This window comes from Microcebus murinus, chromosome 20 (genome assembly GCF_040939455.1).
Source record: "Microcebus murinus isolate Inina chromosome 20, M.murinus_Inina_mat1.0, whole genome shotgun sequence".
Classification (NCBI taxonomy): domain Eukaryota; kingdom Metazoa; phylum Chordata; class Mammalia; order Primates; family Cheirogaleidae; genus Microcebus; species Microcebus murinus.
In genome coordinates, this window is record NC_134123.1 from 23,463,908 (window position 1) to 23,479,537 (window position 15,630).

General features: G+C 40.4%; 1 protein-coding gene across 1 annotated transcript; it reads left to right on the forward strand.

The window, feature by feature from the left end:
• Nucleotides 1-6,079: 6,079 nt before the first annotated feature.
• On the forward strand, nucleotides 6,080-15,396 carry TAT (tyrosine aminotransferase). Its single transcript, XM_012742673.3, has 12 exons — nucleotides 6,080-6,194; nucleotides 6,824-7,070; nucleotides 7,231-7,335; nucleotides 8,930-8,997; nucleotides 9,886-10,044; nucleotides 10,248-10,386; nucleotides 10,822-10,874; nucleotides 11,655-11,807; nucleotides 12,078-12,206; nucleotides 13,018-13,101; nucleotides 13,809-13,907; nucleotides 14,340-15,396. Exons 2-12 carry the CDS (start codon nucleotides 6,836-6,838, stop codon nucleotides 14,478-14,480), a joined length of 1,365 nt encoding a protein of 454 aa, XP_012598127.2. The 5' UTR covers nucleotides 6,080-6,194; nucleotides 6,824-6,835; the 3' UTR covers nucleotides 14,481-15,396.
• Nucleotides 15,397-15,630: the final 234 nt, after the last annotated feature.

Below are 15,630 nucleotides of genomic sequence, written 5' to 3' on the forward strand. Positions count from 1 at the left end.
CGTGAAATGTGAATAAAGTGTGGTGTTTAGTTAATATTTACAGGCCAGTGTTTGTTTCCTAGTTGTGACTAAGAATGTACCATGGTAATATATGTTGAAAATGGGAGAAACGGGATGAAGGGTATGTGGGAGCTCTATACTATCTTTGCAACTTTTCTGTAAATCTGAAACTCTTTTAAATAAAAAGTTGAATTAAAAAATGAAAGCTCACCCAGGCTTACTTCTCTGTTCTGACAGCCTTCTAGCTCAGAGGGTTTGTGTGTGTGTGTGTGTGTGTGTGTGTGAGAGAGAGAGAGAGAGAGAGAGAGAGAGAGAGACAATGAGAAAGACAATTATCATGAGATAACTGAGGTAACAAATGTGGGATCAAACCAAAAAGCTCTCTATAAATGTAAGGCATTAGAACTTACCAAAGTCCAGCCTAGCTTCCTAATCCCTCCTAAATTTCTCACCCCTCCATCTATAAATACTATAAATATGCAAGGACTTTGGTTTCCATTTAATTGCCACTTCTTCTACCATACTTTCCCCTCTGCTCTCTGTGCTATTCATTGCCAAGTGGTCAACAAGTTTTGAGCATGGCTTGTAGAAAGTGCTATGCCAGCCATACAGGGAGACGTTGAGAGTGTCTCCTATTGTGCACTTTTTCAGGGAGTTCACAGTCCACTAGGGAAGTTAGAATATATCCATTCCTCTGTCCCCAATAGATGAGTAATAACTGATTATGATTCAGCATGGAAAGATGTGCAATAACTAATAAGAAAATGAGCAATGGAAGGCGAGTGAATGGTCCATGCTTAATCCACATAGTTAATTCATTATTTTCTTATGGTTTTCCCTAGCTGGCTCTCTCTTCATGTTTATATATATATATTCTTTAGGGAAGAAAGGACCGTGCTTCCTGACTCATTTTGTCCTCTAAAGAGAGGTAGCCTTGCGTAGTGAGACCTAGAGCCAGACTGAGATGCTTGAACGCCGACTCTCCGTTGATGACCCGTGTGACGTAGTGCTCATCTGGGAAGTGGGGATGAGACAGGCTCTGCTTTTAGGATCGACGTGAAGATTATGGGACTCGATTCAGGTACAGGGTATCCAATCATGCTATGGTCATGCCACTGCCCTCTAGCTTGGCCAACAGAGACCCTGTCTCAAAGTAAATAAATAAATAAAATGGTTCAGATGATAAGTTTAATGTTAATGCATTTTTTTCCAGTTCTAAAAATTTTAAAAATCCTTTTTTTTTTTTTTTTTTTTTTTGAGACAGAGTCTCGCTTTGTTGCCCAGGCTAGAGTGAGTGTCATGGAGTTAGCCTAGCTCACAGCAACCTCAAACTCCTGGGCTCAAGCAATCCTGCTGCCTCAGCCTCCCGAGTAGCTGGGACTACAGGCAGCACCATCATGCACGGCTAATTTTTTCTATATATATGAGTTGGCCAATTAATTTCTTTCTGTTTATAGCAGAGACGGGGGTCTCGCTCTTGCTCAGGCTGCTTTCGAACCCATGATCTCTGAGCAATCCACCCGCCTCGGCCTCCCAGAGTGTTAGGATTATAGGCGTGAGCCACCGCGCCTGGCCTAAAAATCCTTTTTAAAACGGCAAATGATAGCTCAATACTTGAAAGAAAGTTAATGAAAGTTGTTGTGTGGTTTCTGAACGAAACGTCTTAACCGTGGCTGGTTGGTGTAGCCTTTTGTGCACGATTCTACAGTTTATCAGGCTCTGACTGCCTGGTGAAATTCACCTGGTGTCAGTACAGTTTCCTAAGTAGAGTCGGGTTCTCTCATTTGTCCTCTGTCTGGTTTCTCTTGAAGGAAAACATTAGCTATAGAATAAGGGTGTTATCGTAACTTGTTTGCTTTGTCTGTTTTTCGTTCTGATTTCGGTTCGGTTGTCGCCTGCTGATGCAGCGATGAGGGTGTGTCTACGCCGACGACCTTCTGACACAGCAGCCCTTGCCCCCTTCACACACCCCCTCGGCTCTGCAGATCCTGCGTCAGTGGCAGTATTTGCAGGACTACGGGCCAAAATCCTGGGCTGCTTGCTGTTCTTTGACCCGCAAACCTGCGTCTGAGCCAGGCGGGTTGGGACAGAGGAGACTGCCCCAGTGAAGTCACAGCAGCTGTTTTGTTGCCTTGCAGTTGCTTCCCAGGCTGAAGTCTCAGCTAAGAAAAAGTTGAATCCCCCCTGTAGAGAGAGAGACAGGTGAGGGACACGAAGAGACAATTCACAAAATGCAAAGAGCCAATAAGCGCAAAAAATGACCACCCTCCCTAATATAGAAGGGACAGAAATAACATTACCAGTTTAATACAATTTTCCCTTATCAATCAATTTGGCAAAGATTTTTTTTAGAAAATAATTCCCAGGGTTTGCAAACAATTACTGATAGAATGTAATTGGTCTTCCTTAAAGCAACCTGGCGGTATGTCTGAAGACCTGTAAAAATGTTCATTCTGGAATAGAATATTCAAGAATGTTCTAGAATAGAGTATGCTATAAACAAATTCAGGGAGATACAAGAATTTAGTGCAAGGTGAAAGTAACATTTCAAATTAGTAAGAAGAGAGACTTCCATTTCTGACAATATTGAGGACAGGATAAGCTGGAAAATCTTCAGTTACAAAAATGTCTAGAAATATTGGATAAAATACAACAAAATGCCTTTGTTCCAACGATAAAAAAGGAACACTCCAGGGGCCAAACAATGGAGAAGAATTGAAAATAGAGACATAGATGGACTGACGCTGCTCTGGCTTAGGAGGGATTAACAATTGAATGATCTAAAGGTCTTGTTTTAATGTCCAGATGGAGACAGGACACCATTTTTACAGGCTGTAGGAGGGGGAGTTGGACCCAAGTGTCATGGATAGCTGGAACCCTTAAAAATCTAGACCTTGAGTGACAGCAATCAGTCATAAAACCTTCTGACTTTGAGACAATCCCATCCTTGCTTGACCTAACTCATTTAAAGGTCAATATCAAGAACTGTCTTAACCCCCCACGCCCGACAGAGATTCTCTGATTGGCCAAACTTGAATCAGGTTCCTAAACCCTCCTTTAGGCCCTTATGTGCACTTCCTTATAAAATCCAGTTTTTTTAAAAAATCAAGAAATTTATTTACTAAATAAAATCCAGTTTTAGCAAAGAACCCTGCTAAGTCATTTTAGCAAGAACCTTCCACTCTTGACATCTGAACAGGTTCCTCATCCTCTACCATCCCCTAAATGGTCTGACCTTCTTTAGCTAGGTCTTCAGGTGAGGTCAAGTCACCAGAATCCCCCTGACTCTGGATGTTTCTTCTCAGTCATTTTCCATCCACTGATCTGCACCCTGCTCCATGGCTAGAAATCCCCACTTTCCCATGCTGGATTCGGAGTTGAGCCCAGTCTCTCTCCCTCACTGCAAAATCCCACGGTAGTGGTCCCTCTACCTATTGCAGTGGTCCTGAATAAAGTCTGACTCACTATGATTTGACATGTAGCATTGGATAATTTTTCTTTAACACCTCTAAGTCCCTGTCCGCCTGGAGAACCCCTGCAGGAACAGTTAGTTGGTTCCCGTTTCATGGCTCAAGCAGGATATCTTGCCCTGACAGGTAGTCTGAACTCCAAGAGGTTATCAGAATAAGACGTATTCGTATGGTCTCTTCTTTCTATAGTCTATCAATGATCAATTTGATAGATCTGTCAGTATTTGGAATGTGATTCCACTTCTAGGAAACTGTCCCTCAAATAACAGGGCATCTATGAAACTTCCCAATCAATCATAAATGTACAAGGACATTCAATTCAATATGCTTTATCTGTAATAGAAAAACAACTGGAAGCTGCCCCATTTCCTGTGAGAGTAGAATACTTAAATATTCTGTAGCCATTAAAAAGAATGAAGTTTATCTCTGTGTATGAAAATAGAAAAACTGTCCAAACAATATTATTATTTTTAACCACAAGCTATAGAACAGCCCTGTTCAATAGAAATCGAATGTAAACCACATCATAATTTCAAATTTCCTAGTAGAAATATAAAAAGAAATAGATGAAATTACTTTTATAATGTATTAATATTTTAACTCGATATATCTAAAATATTCTTTAAACATGTAATCATATAAAGTTATCATGAGATATTTTACATTCTTTTTTTAATATACTAAGTCTTTGAAATCTGATGTGTATTTTACAACACACTTCCATTCAGACTAGCCACATTTCAAGTACTCAAAAGCCATTTGTGACTAGTAGCTACAATATTAGATAGTGCAACTATAGAAAGAATGTGTAGTATTTATTTTTTACACAAATCCTGAGCCAGCTATATAAGTATTGTATAAACATAGAAAACATTTGGAAGGGTACTCAAGAAATGACTAGAGGTAGTTATTTCCATGGAATGGTGAGTGTGGGGAGGGAAGGTGATCAGGATTTGGTTTATGAACCTCTCTATTTGAATTTATTATATAGGAATATATCATACTTTACTAAAAAAATAAAAGAAAGAACGTTTCTTCTTTTCAATACAGCCAGTCAATGTATGGTAATTATTTTAAGGACATAACAAAATATGTGAACCAACATTTACGACAAGGATGCCCTTCCTTAGCAGCACTACTTATACAGTAGTTCCCCCTTAGTCACAGTTTCCTTTTCTCAGGTTTTAGTCATGTGTGGTCAACCATGGTCTGAAAATATTAAATAGAAAATTCCAGAAGTAAATAATTGCCAAGTTTTAAATTGTGTGCCATTCTGAGCAGCTTGAGAAAATCTTGTGTCCTTCTGCTCCATATCCACCTAGGACATGAGTCATCCTTTGTCTCTAGCACATCCATGCTGTGGACGTTACCTGCCATTACTGTATAGGAATAAACGCAATTATAGGGTTCAGTACTGTCCATGATTTCAGGCAGCCACTGGGGGTCTTGGACGTACCCCTTGAGGGTAAGCAGGGGCAACTGTGTTCAACCCTACTGGAGACTTAAAATCACTGAAACTAGATGGAGAAGAAAGAACTTGTGTAACAACTCTTCGTCTTCCAATAAATAAACAGATAGGATCTAAGGCCTGGGGCTCACTGAGGCTTCTCTTAACCCTTGAATGGGTGGTTTTTTCCCATAGGTGCACAGAAATGTTGGGATTTCTGCTGTGGACTTTGTGCTTTGCTTAGTGAAGTTGTTTTATGTGAATCCTGTCTGACATTTTATTCTTCCAATAACTCCACAGCAGGTAAATGGAGAATTCACACACAGTGTAAGGACAAACCTGCACAGGTATCAGCTGCCTTGGAGACCCTGTACTTTTAAGATATTTGTTGAATAAAACTTAATTTAATTTAATTGACTAATTTGTTCTGGCTGGACTAAAACTTTGTGGACTAACAAGGAAAGGGGTGCAAAATGTAGGAAGTAAAAAAAAAAAGTTGCCAAATAAGGTGGAGAGCACGATTCCATCTGTGTTTTGAAAATCTGTAAAATGATGTACCTATGTCTTATCTATTGTCTATTACCTATTCTTTTTTATTTTTAAAAAATTAATAAATGGATTTTATCAAATTTAACTTCTTTTCTTATACTTTTTTCTTTTATTTCTTTATCAAATCTAAAAGTAGCTTTGGGGTTGAATATTGTCTATTACCTATCTACCTCCATCCATCCATGTGAATGGATAGAAAGAACCAAGTTGTCACTGCCGCCTGCCCCTGGGAATGAGAATGGGGCATATAGGCAGTAGGATGCAATGAAGGACTCTCACTTTTTACTGTATATATCTCTGTACTGTTACCGTTTTAATAGGTTGTTTTGTCACACAAAAACATTTAGTACAAATTACCAGCTGTAATTGCCCCCGTCAATCCTTGCAAACATTGCACAACGTGCCCAGAAAGAGTTAATAGAGACCTCCAGGTGTTGGAAGTGAGGACAAATTTCTGATTTGAGGGTGGTGGGTGGGGTTTAGGGCCGAGAAGCAGCAAGGAGCTGGGAGGGGAGAGGAGGGAAGGGGCCAGGGAAGGGCTGGCTGTTGCTCAGCTCTCTCACACCCAGCCAATAGCGCGAAAGTCTCAGGCCCAACGCCCATTTGTGGAGACTATTTCAGGAGTCAGCCTTTGCATCTGAGTTCATTGTCACTGTAACTTGTCGAAGAAGGACTAAGTGAGCTTCTAGGCTTGGCTGCTTGGAGGCCGCTGCTCCCTTACTTGGAAGGTAAAGATCTCAAGCCTCAGCTGATCTGGGGGTGGTGATTGGGTGGGGTGTTTGCTTTTTGTCTTTTTGGTGTATTGACTTCTTTTCAGCACAGGGCCATAAGATGCTTATGGGATAGGGCTTTACTTTTACTAACGATAATATTAACATTAAATTTCTAACAAGGTGGACTGGTTCTTCCCAGTTCTCTGCAGAGGGCAAGACACAGAATGTTGAAGCATTAGGGAGACTCTTTCTTGGAGAGGGTCTGCATGGAAAGGAGGGAGCACCTATGCTTTGATTGCTTTAATGATTTTCACATTATTTCTCCTTGGTTTCACTTAGAGCTTGGTTAAGCTTTAACAGGGGTTGCCCATAGCAAATCCCACTTAGCATAGATAAGGATTCAACTGAAGCTCTCTGCTAACATCATAGAGTGGGTTCTTGATTTACTTTGCAACTCAGCAAAAAGTCTTAAAATTCCCCTCATTCATAGTAAAGCTACTTACAAGAGAAAGTAAGGAAAAAAAAAAGAAAGACAGGAAGAGTGTGGAAAGAGATACCCACCGAAGTCACCTTGATGTTTAGATCCAAATGCAGCATAACGCTCTGTTCCCAACATCATGGAGACCTCCTTCTTTCCCCTGTAGGCTTCGCTAGTGATGGACCCGTACGTGATTCAGATGAACCGCAATGGCGACCTTCCCTCAGTCCGGGATGTGCATGTCAACTTCAGCGGGAGAAGCTCCGTGCCGGGCAAAATGAAAGGCAGGAAGGCTAGATGGTGCGTGAGGCCATCAGACATGTCCAACAACACTTTTAATCCCATCCGGGCCATCGTAGACAGCATGAAGGTGAAGCCAAACCCAAACAAAACCATGATTTCTCTGTCAATCGGTGAGTTAGGGACACAAGACTGAAGGGCTGTCATTGTCCCCATCCCACTCCCATCCTAACGGGCTGGTTGGAGAAGATGGGAGTGGAGGGTGAGTCTAGCGCTGGACATGGGAGGGTAACCTCTTGGTGGTTCTTTTTGTTTTTTTCCTCCCATGAAAAGGGGATCCAACTGTGTTTGGAAACCTGCCTACAGACCCTGAAGTTACTCAAGCAATGAAAGATGCCCTGGACTCAGGGAAATATAATGGTTATGCCCCAGCCATCGGTAAGTTCCCCCTGAGACCCTATACCTGGTGGCTTCCAAATCTTTAGTGCTCTTATAATAGGAGTAAACTTCTAGCAATTCTCCTCACTTTCCTGATGCATAATTCCTAAGGAGAGGCTAAGATTAAATGGCCCTTTGGGTTTTGGGAAAGGAGTCTCACGAGGTTTAATCATAAGACATGGAAGTCTAACTTCTTTCCTGGCTTTGTTTGCGTAATGGCACTTCCCCTAGAGGCTCCCAAACATACCTATTTCTCAAATAATGCTTCTATCCTATCCTTACTAATGCTTCTATCCTATCCTTGAGTCTGGCTAGAGCTGCTTGTTTACTGAGTCCTCTAGGTCCTAAATTAATTTACTGATTGATCTTTGTAAATAGCTTCTTTGCTTTATTTCTTCTCTATTTATTTAAGGCCTATCCTCATTATGTCCTGATCACTTTGAAATGTAATTGCAGCTGTTTAAGAGGAAAGAGGTGAAAAATCTGTAGTAAACAGCTACTTGAGAGGCTGAGGCAGGAGGCTCGCTAAGGGGCTATCAAATTGAAGAGTAAAAGGTTGTTTCTGATAGAAAGAAATTACTCCTATTTAGGTTTAATTATTTTCTATTAAAATTTTCTATTCTCAATGCAGAATAAAAACCCAGTTTGATGCTAAAATCGTAGTTTAATAACACTGCAAAGAGATATCAGGGACACGGTTTTTAGGGTGATTACTTACATTTTATAAAGTTTCATACAATAAAAACCAAAATCATGACCAAAACTTAGGTTATAAAAAATGTTTATAATGATTTTAATATCCAGAGTATTAGGGAACTGACTCAATTTGAAAAACCAAAATCAAGTCTCCATTTGACAAATATTCAAAGGAGCTAAACATTTTTATGCCAAAGGAAATATGTCTATTAAGAGTGTTCTCACCAATACTTAAGAAAGAGCTGATTTATGTAATTTCAAGAGATCCACTCATATCTATCAACAAACATTATGAAATAGTGCCTCTAGTTTGCTAACTTGTTTGCTAACTTGTTTTTTTTTTTTGGACAAAAGCTATTTGTTAGCAAAACAAGTTTGCTAACTTGTTTTTTTGGACAAAAGCTATTAAAAATATAACAGGAATGAAACTGCCAATACTGCAAACTTGTAAACCAACATTTGGAAATACCATACAGGAAAATAATTTAAAAGAAAAAATTTGTACAAAAATACTTATAGGCATGTTATATAATGTAAAAAACTTAGACCACATGTATCAAATGTATTGATTATAACTTTTCAAAAAGTACAGTCCTTAGAAGAGATTTAGAAATAATCTAAATCCTTCATTTTACATAGAATAAAACATAATCATAGTAGTCAAGACAGTATTTTATAGTTTGGGGGGCTCTTTCTTGTTACTGTTTAATCATTTGCGCTTATCCTAAAATTGTAAAATATAAAGTGAATCTCCTTTATCTACAGTGGCTGAGAGCTAAACTAAATAGAATGTAATCCGAGCAGGGGCGGAAGGCAGACTGAAGCCCATGTTGACCCTCTGGGGCACAGCTATCACTTGAGGAATGAAAACACCTTACACTTTTTACTCTTCTTCCAGGCTACCTTGCCAGTCGAGAGGAGATTGCTTCTTATTACCACTGTTCTGAGGCCCCTCTGGAAGCTAAGGTGGGCCTTTTACAAGATACCAGTTCTGAAGCGATTCAGGGCAAACTATATCCCCTTTCCTTGTTTCTGTTCCACAAGGAGTAAGAGTTTCAAGGGGGGAAAAGGCTGAGGATAATTCCCCATTAGCAATTCGAAGACTTCTAATACCATTGGGGGTCACTGATCAGTGATTATATTTAATGTCATTACGGTATGATAATGAAATCACGTACAACTTCTGTGATGTCTGTCTGAAGGAAACTCAAAGAACCCAGAAATCACCTATATTTGATTGTCTGCAAAGGGTCATTTGAGAATAATTCATAAACACCAAACCATCAAATTTTTAAATTTTACCAACAGGTTCTTTTCTTATTTGTAGCTTCTCTCATTCACCTTAAGGTCATTCGGACAGAAAGATAGAGGTAGCATGGCATATTGGATTGATAGCAGTGCCAAATTTAATAATTGTAGATGCCCTTCCCTCTACAGTCTACGGTGTGGGGGTCAACATTTTCTAACATAAGAGGTGTGCTTTATTTTCTAACATAAGAGAGGTATTTCAGAGAAGAGACAGGCTTCAAATCTCTGGCCAAAAGTAAATAAATGACTAGATGAAAAAAGTCCAAGGTCAGTAGGCTGTCTCATGGAAGTTTGCCGAATCACAGTCAATCTGTCCTTTTAAAAGTGATTTGTTGATTAAGAGGCCAACATTTTTTAACAAGTTAGATATGGACATATATGCATGTATTAATTTCCTTTGGTTTTGGCTTAGTACAGTTCCTATTCCTTTACTTAGAACTTGTTAAAGTAAGTTCATTATTGTTCCCAACTCATCCATCCGACAAGTTCCTTTCTCCTGTTGCGGTTGGAACCCCTAATGAAATTAACCTTTTATTTTCTTCACAGGATGTCATTCTGACAAGTGGCTGCAGTCAGGCTATTGAACTTTGTTTAGCTGTGTTGGCCAACCCGGGGCAAAACATCCTGATTCCAAGACCGGGTTTCTCTCTATATAGGACTTTGGCTGAATCTATGGGAATTGAGGTCAAACTCTACAACTTGTTGGTAAATAACTTTTTAATTTTAGACTCAATGCTCAATTACTACCCTGTAAAAATATATGACCACTACCTCTGGAGAGGAAGGTCTGAAAGTAGGTGGCTGAGGCCAAAGACACATTTTATTATTTATATTGCACTTTGGATTAAGTGAGTATTCCCTCTAAGTTTTTCAGAATCATCTCAGTCTCACTCTTTCTTCCTCTTTAGCCAGAGAAGTCCTGGGAAATTGACCTGAAACACATGGAATCTCTGATTGATGAAAAGACAGCTTGTCTCGTTGTCAATAATCCATCAAACCCTTGTGGGTCAGTGTTCAGTAAAAGTCATCTTCAGAAGATTCTAGCAGGTAAGTCTGGCAGACTTCAGAAGAGGAGATGGGGACCAAATCCTTTAGCTCTTTCGTGGAATGACAACAACAAAAAAAACCCTTCCCTATATTCTAAACATGTGATAGAGGTAAAAGGGGACTCCACCGGCATCTCTAGTCAATAGTGTGCCATAGTAGTGGTAGAACTTGCCTAAAAGAATGAGAAAAAGAAGAAATACTTGGCTTTTCACCACTCCCATCATGTAGAAGGAGAGGGTTGAGTTATCTAGTTAATTAAATGGCAAATTTAGGCTCTGTACCCTGGTAGGTTATCGGAAGAATTTACAGTTCTTAAAGAGGAAGGAAGACAAAACATACAAACAGGAAATAGAAAGCACAAGAAGACCAGCTGAATATTAGGTGATAAGGCAATTCACATTGAAAATAGTTTGAGCATGTTTCTCTTATTTTCAGTGGCTGCAAGGCAGTGTGTCCCCATCTTAGCTGATGAGATCTACGGAGACATGGTGAGTGTTGGTCTAGATATATCACTCTGAGAATCTCAATCTCGAATTATTTTATGGGATCTTTAGATGTAGAAACTGGAATAATCAGAAGCAACTCCTTTCAGTACAGCAAATCAGCATCCCTGCTGATCCTTAACAAATATAAACTCCTTAGCCAGTTTTCCAAAACACTTTCCAAAGCACTCTGGAAGTCCAAAGATTCTTGGAATTCATTTGGTTGCAAAACCTGATTTGACCTGATATAAAGGTATCTGTAGATTTTATATATCCCATTTATGGATCTATATATTTGTTGAGAGCGTAGGGGAAGTGGCAGAAATGTTAATATTCTTGATTATGGGTACCATCCTTGACTGCTCTGGGAGTGTTACATGAAGTATGGTAAATGTGCTACATGGTCTTTCTAAAGTCCAAACCATTCTGCAACATATCTGGGGCCAGGAATTTCAGATAGGACATTAGGGGCCTATATTTTATTTTTAAATCTATGACTCTAATAGTCACTGATTTCACAGAGCCAGCTTCTTGGAGTTGTACATATTACTATACAAGAGCTAGTTTCCTCCCTGTAGGCTTCCTTTAATCCAGACCAGACACCAAATTAAATGTCCTTGGATAACCCCCTTTGAAGCCTCTTAGAATCCCAGTCATGCTGAGAGTAGGAACGAGCCATTAACCCAAGGCCCCGTCCCTAGTGATATAAGGAAAAGGTCGGGAGGCGTGGGTCTGGGCTTCCAGAGGGAAGTAAACAAGAAGGTAACCAGCACCTCTTCTCTGCAGGTGTTTTCAGATTGCAAATACGAACCACTGGCCAACCTCAGCAACAATGTCCCCATCCTGTCCTGTGGAGGGCTGGCCAAGCGCTGGCTGGTTCCAGGCTGGAGGTTGGGCTGGATTCTCATCCACGACCGAAGAGACATTTTCGGCAATGAGGTGAGAATAATGTGGCAAAACAGTATGTGTAATTTAGAGTGTGCATTTACTTCGTGAGTGACAAGGTAGGGTTTTCCTCCCCTTTTTTCTTCTTGGCAGTCACACAGCAGGTGTGTGGCAGAGCTGGGCTACAAACCCAGGTGGTCTAAGAAGGCCATTAGGCACTATTACTTCCCAAGATTAAAAATCTGATAGCAACAAAGTTCAGAACAAGAGTCCTCCAAATAGGGATGTTTAAGGAAAACTAAATATTTCTTGGGGGTATTTTAGATCCGAGATGGGCTAGTGAAGCTGAGTCAGCGGATACTGGGACCCTGTACTATTGTCCAGGGAGCTCTGAAGAGCATCCTGCGTCGCACCCCTCAAGAGTTCTACCACAACACTCTAAGCTTCCTCAAGGTAAGTGCAGCCCGCGTGTGGCCTTCCACTTGGGGAGTTTGGGAGTTGGAGAATGCCACCAGTGGAATTAGGAATAATTGGTTCTCATTTCTGGAGTACTGTTCCAATATGGGGCTTCCAGATCAGGAGATATCAGTAGTGTAACTGTCCACCCACACATTTCTCTCACTTCTGGCAATTCACTCTGTTCCTGGGCCAAAACTTCAAGTGATGGAGCTTTTTCTTGTTGACTCATTATGCCAGAAGATCAAACCTAGGTTCCTGGCCTTCAACCTATTTTTGAAGACTTGGTATTCTTTTGTTTTATTTCTTTTTCTTTTTTTTAATAAATAAAAGTCATCAAATTTATTTATTTTTTTATTTTATTTTTTATTTTATTTTTTTTTTGAGACAGAGTCTCACTTTGTTGCCCAGGCTAGAGTGAGTGCCGTGGCGTCAGCCTGGCTCACAGCAACCTCAATCTCCGGGGCTCAGCGATCCTACTGCCTCAGCCTCCCAAGTAGCTGGGACTACAGGCATGCGCCACCATGTCCGGCTAATTTTTTGTATATATATTTTTTAGTTGGTCAATTAATTTATTTCTATTTTTGGTAGAGACGGGGTCTCGCTCAGGCTGGTTTCGAACTCCTGACCTTGAGCAGTCCGCCCGCCTCGGCCTCCCAAAGTGCTAGGATTACAGGCGTGAGCCATCGCGTCCGGCCTATCAAATTTATTTTTAACATGTATACATGGGAACCCTCAGAAAATGAAGATTCTGGTATTTCTTTCACTTAAATTTTGATCTTTGATTTGTCCCTGCCTCCTCTTGTAGTCCAATGCTGATCTCTGCTATGGGGCACTGTCTGCCATCCCTGGACTCCGGCCAGTCCGCCCTTTTGGGGCCATGTATCTCATGGTAAGTATGTGGGTGGCAGGCACTAGATCTATTCATGTTATAGAGCAAAGGGAAGCCAGTCGGTAGGACTGCCACCATTCACAGAGACAACCAGCTAGGATGCTGAGCCAGGTTAGGAACTGTCCTATTCTGAATTTTCCCACTGATGTAATTTAAGCTTGGTGCTCATAAAACTCTTAAAAATGACTTGATTCTTCAGTACAGAGAATCATTTAATATGTAGATACCGGAAATATATAAGACATAAATAAGAGGCTTTCCATAACCATTGTAGTTCTCAATGGGGAGTGATACTATTTCCCTAGGGAATTTTGTTTGTTTTCAGAGTGCCTTGTGGGTGCTATTGCCATTTTGTGTGCCAGAAATGCTAAGTATCCTGCAATGGGGGGGAGGAGACAGTCCCATGGAATAAAGAATTGCCTGGCCCTACTGCTAATAGTGTCTCTTTTGAGAAACACTGGCATTCTATTTCCAGCTTTCATTTCTTGGTATCCAGGAAGGAAGTCTTCAATAAACTATTGATATAAATATATCCTCTCTTCTCTGAGAAAATTTTCATGAGTTCCTAAGTGCTAGAGCACTCTTAGTTATTGATGGTAGAGTTCCAAGGTATCTTTTAAAGTAGACCATACCTTAATTTTTAGAGTAGGAAATTGGCCTGTTTCCTTTCCTGATCAGATTTCCTCTCCCTCCTATCGTTGGTATAGGTTGGAATTGAGATGGAACACTTCCCAGAATTTGAGGATGATGTGGAGTTCACAGAGCAATTAGTTGCTGAGCAGTCTGTCCACTGCCTCCCATCAACAGTGAGTGCTTGTGTCTCTCTTGGGACAGTCTCAACGGTTTCTATAGCCCTGGGAACTCTCTCTGACCTGGTTTTTAGCCTGACTTTCTGTCCTGCCACAAAGTGTATTCTCATTTGATAAGATTCAAACTGATATGTCTCATGGGCCTCTATTTAAAATTTGTTTCTCTCTCATCATTACCCCATGCATACTGGGAAGAAAAGTTGTAAACATACATTCTAGGTGGGAGGAAATCAAGCTTGTCCCACAAGTCCCTTTTAAGATGAGTTAATTCAGTTACTAACTTAGCACCACAGTGATGGGGAATGGAATGAACCGATGGCCCTGACAGAATGACATCACTGCTTCTTGCTGATTAGAGCCCCGGCCATTTTAGGGTGGTCCAGTACCAGATTTAATTGCTCTGAAAATAACAGGCTCTTATTTTTGCAGTGCTTCGAGTACAAGAATTTTTTCCGAGTGGTCATCACAGTCCCCGAGGTGATGATGCTGGAGGCTTGCAGCCGGATCCAGGAGTTCTGCGAGCAGCATTACCATTGTGCTGAAGGGAGCCAGGAAGAGTGTGATAAATAGGCCCTCATCCATTCTCCTGAGGATGTGTCCCACCTGGGGAGGGCTGGACTGGGCCTTGTTGCTCCTCAGGGAGTCAGGTGGCCCTACTGGGAGAGGGGCCTCAACCGCATCGTGTCAAGTATTCAGGATTGTTCCTGCTTTTCCCGTTACGTCCAAATACACACTCAATCCAAGATTCTCTCCCTCTGCTCTGCTGGACTGACTCACTAATTCATTAATCTGCCCCCCTCCCATGTGATTTCCTCTTTTCCTGAGAGTAGCAGGTGAACATTGTTTACCAGAATGCAGTTGAGACAAGAAAAATAAGAGCTTAGAATGGAGAGAGAAGCCAAAGGTTGAGAGAACTTGTACCCTCAACCATTTCCTCATACACTAACTAATAACACACTCTCTCCAGTCAGTTTGAAGCCCAACTCTGTTATTGCCTCACCTCAGGTACACCTCACTTTATGCAATGGAATTATAACTGGAAAGAAGTTGGGGCCACACATATTTGGTTAATTATATTCTAAACAGATTAGGCCAAGTTGCTATTTGAAGGATCCCTGACAGAAAGCTTTTTGTTGATTTTTTGGTAAAGAATTATTTTATGATGCAAATAAATATCCTTTAATTGATCAACTTCCTAAATTTAGATTTGTGTGCATCAGGCTTCCTTAAAGTGAGGGCACATCTGTATTAGAAAAAGGAGGAATCAGAGAACCTTCCAGAAAGACTTGTGTAAGGGCCAGAAATATCTTCACTTACTGTTATAGAATCATTATTTTTGCTGTAATATTAATATTGATTTATTAATATGTTATATTATCTTTTCATATGTTTTCTAAGAAACATTTATATTGACAAGGTCCTTTATTTTGCCAAGGGCATAAATTATTGTTTTTCTTTTTTTTTAAAATAAATTTTACCAAGAATACTCTTCTGTGATGTGTTTTTTTTCTTGTCTGCAGGGGAATTTCTATCCCCAGGCACTGCTCAGTGTGATGACTGTATTACCCACTGCGTTTCATTTATTTCTTTGTAAATATTCTGACATTTGGAATTACTTAAGAACCACAATTCTTAAAATATTTTATTTGGGAGCTCAACTTCTGACTTCCTACTTACAAACAAGGCAAATTCAGAGGCAACAAATTACCACCTCTGGCCT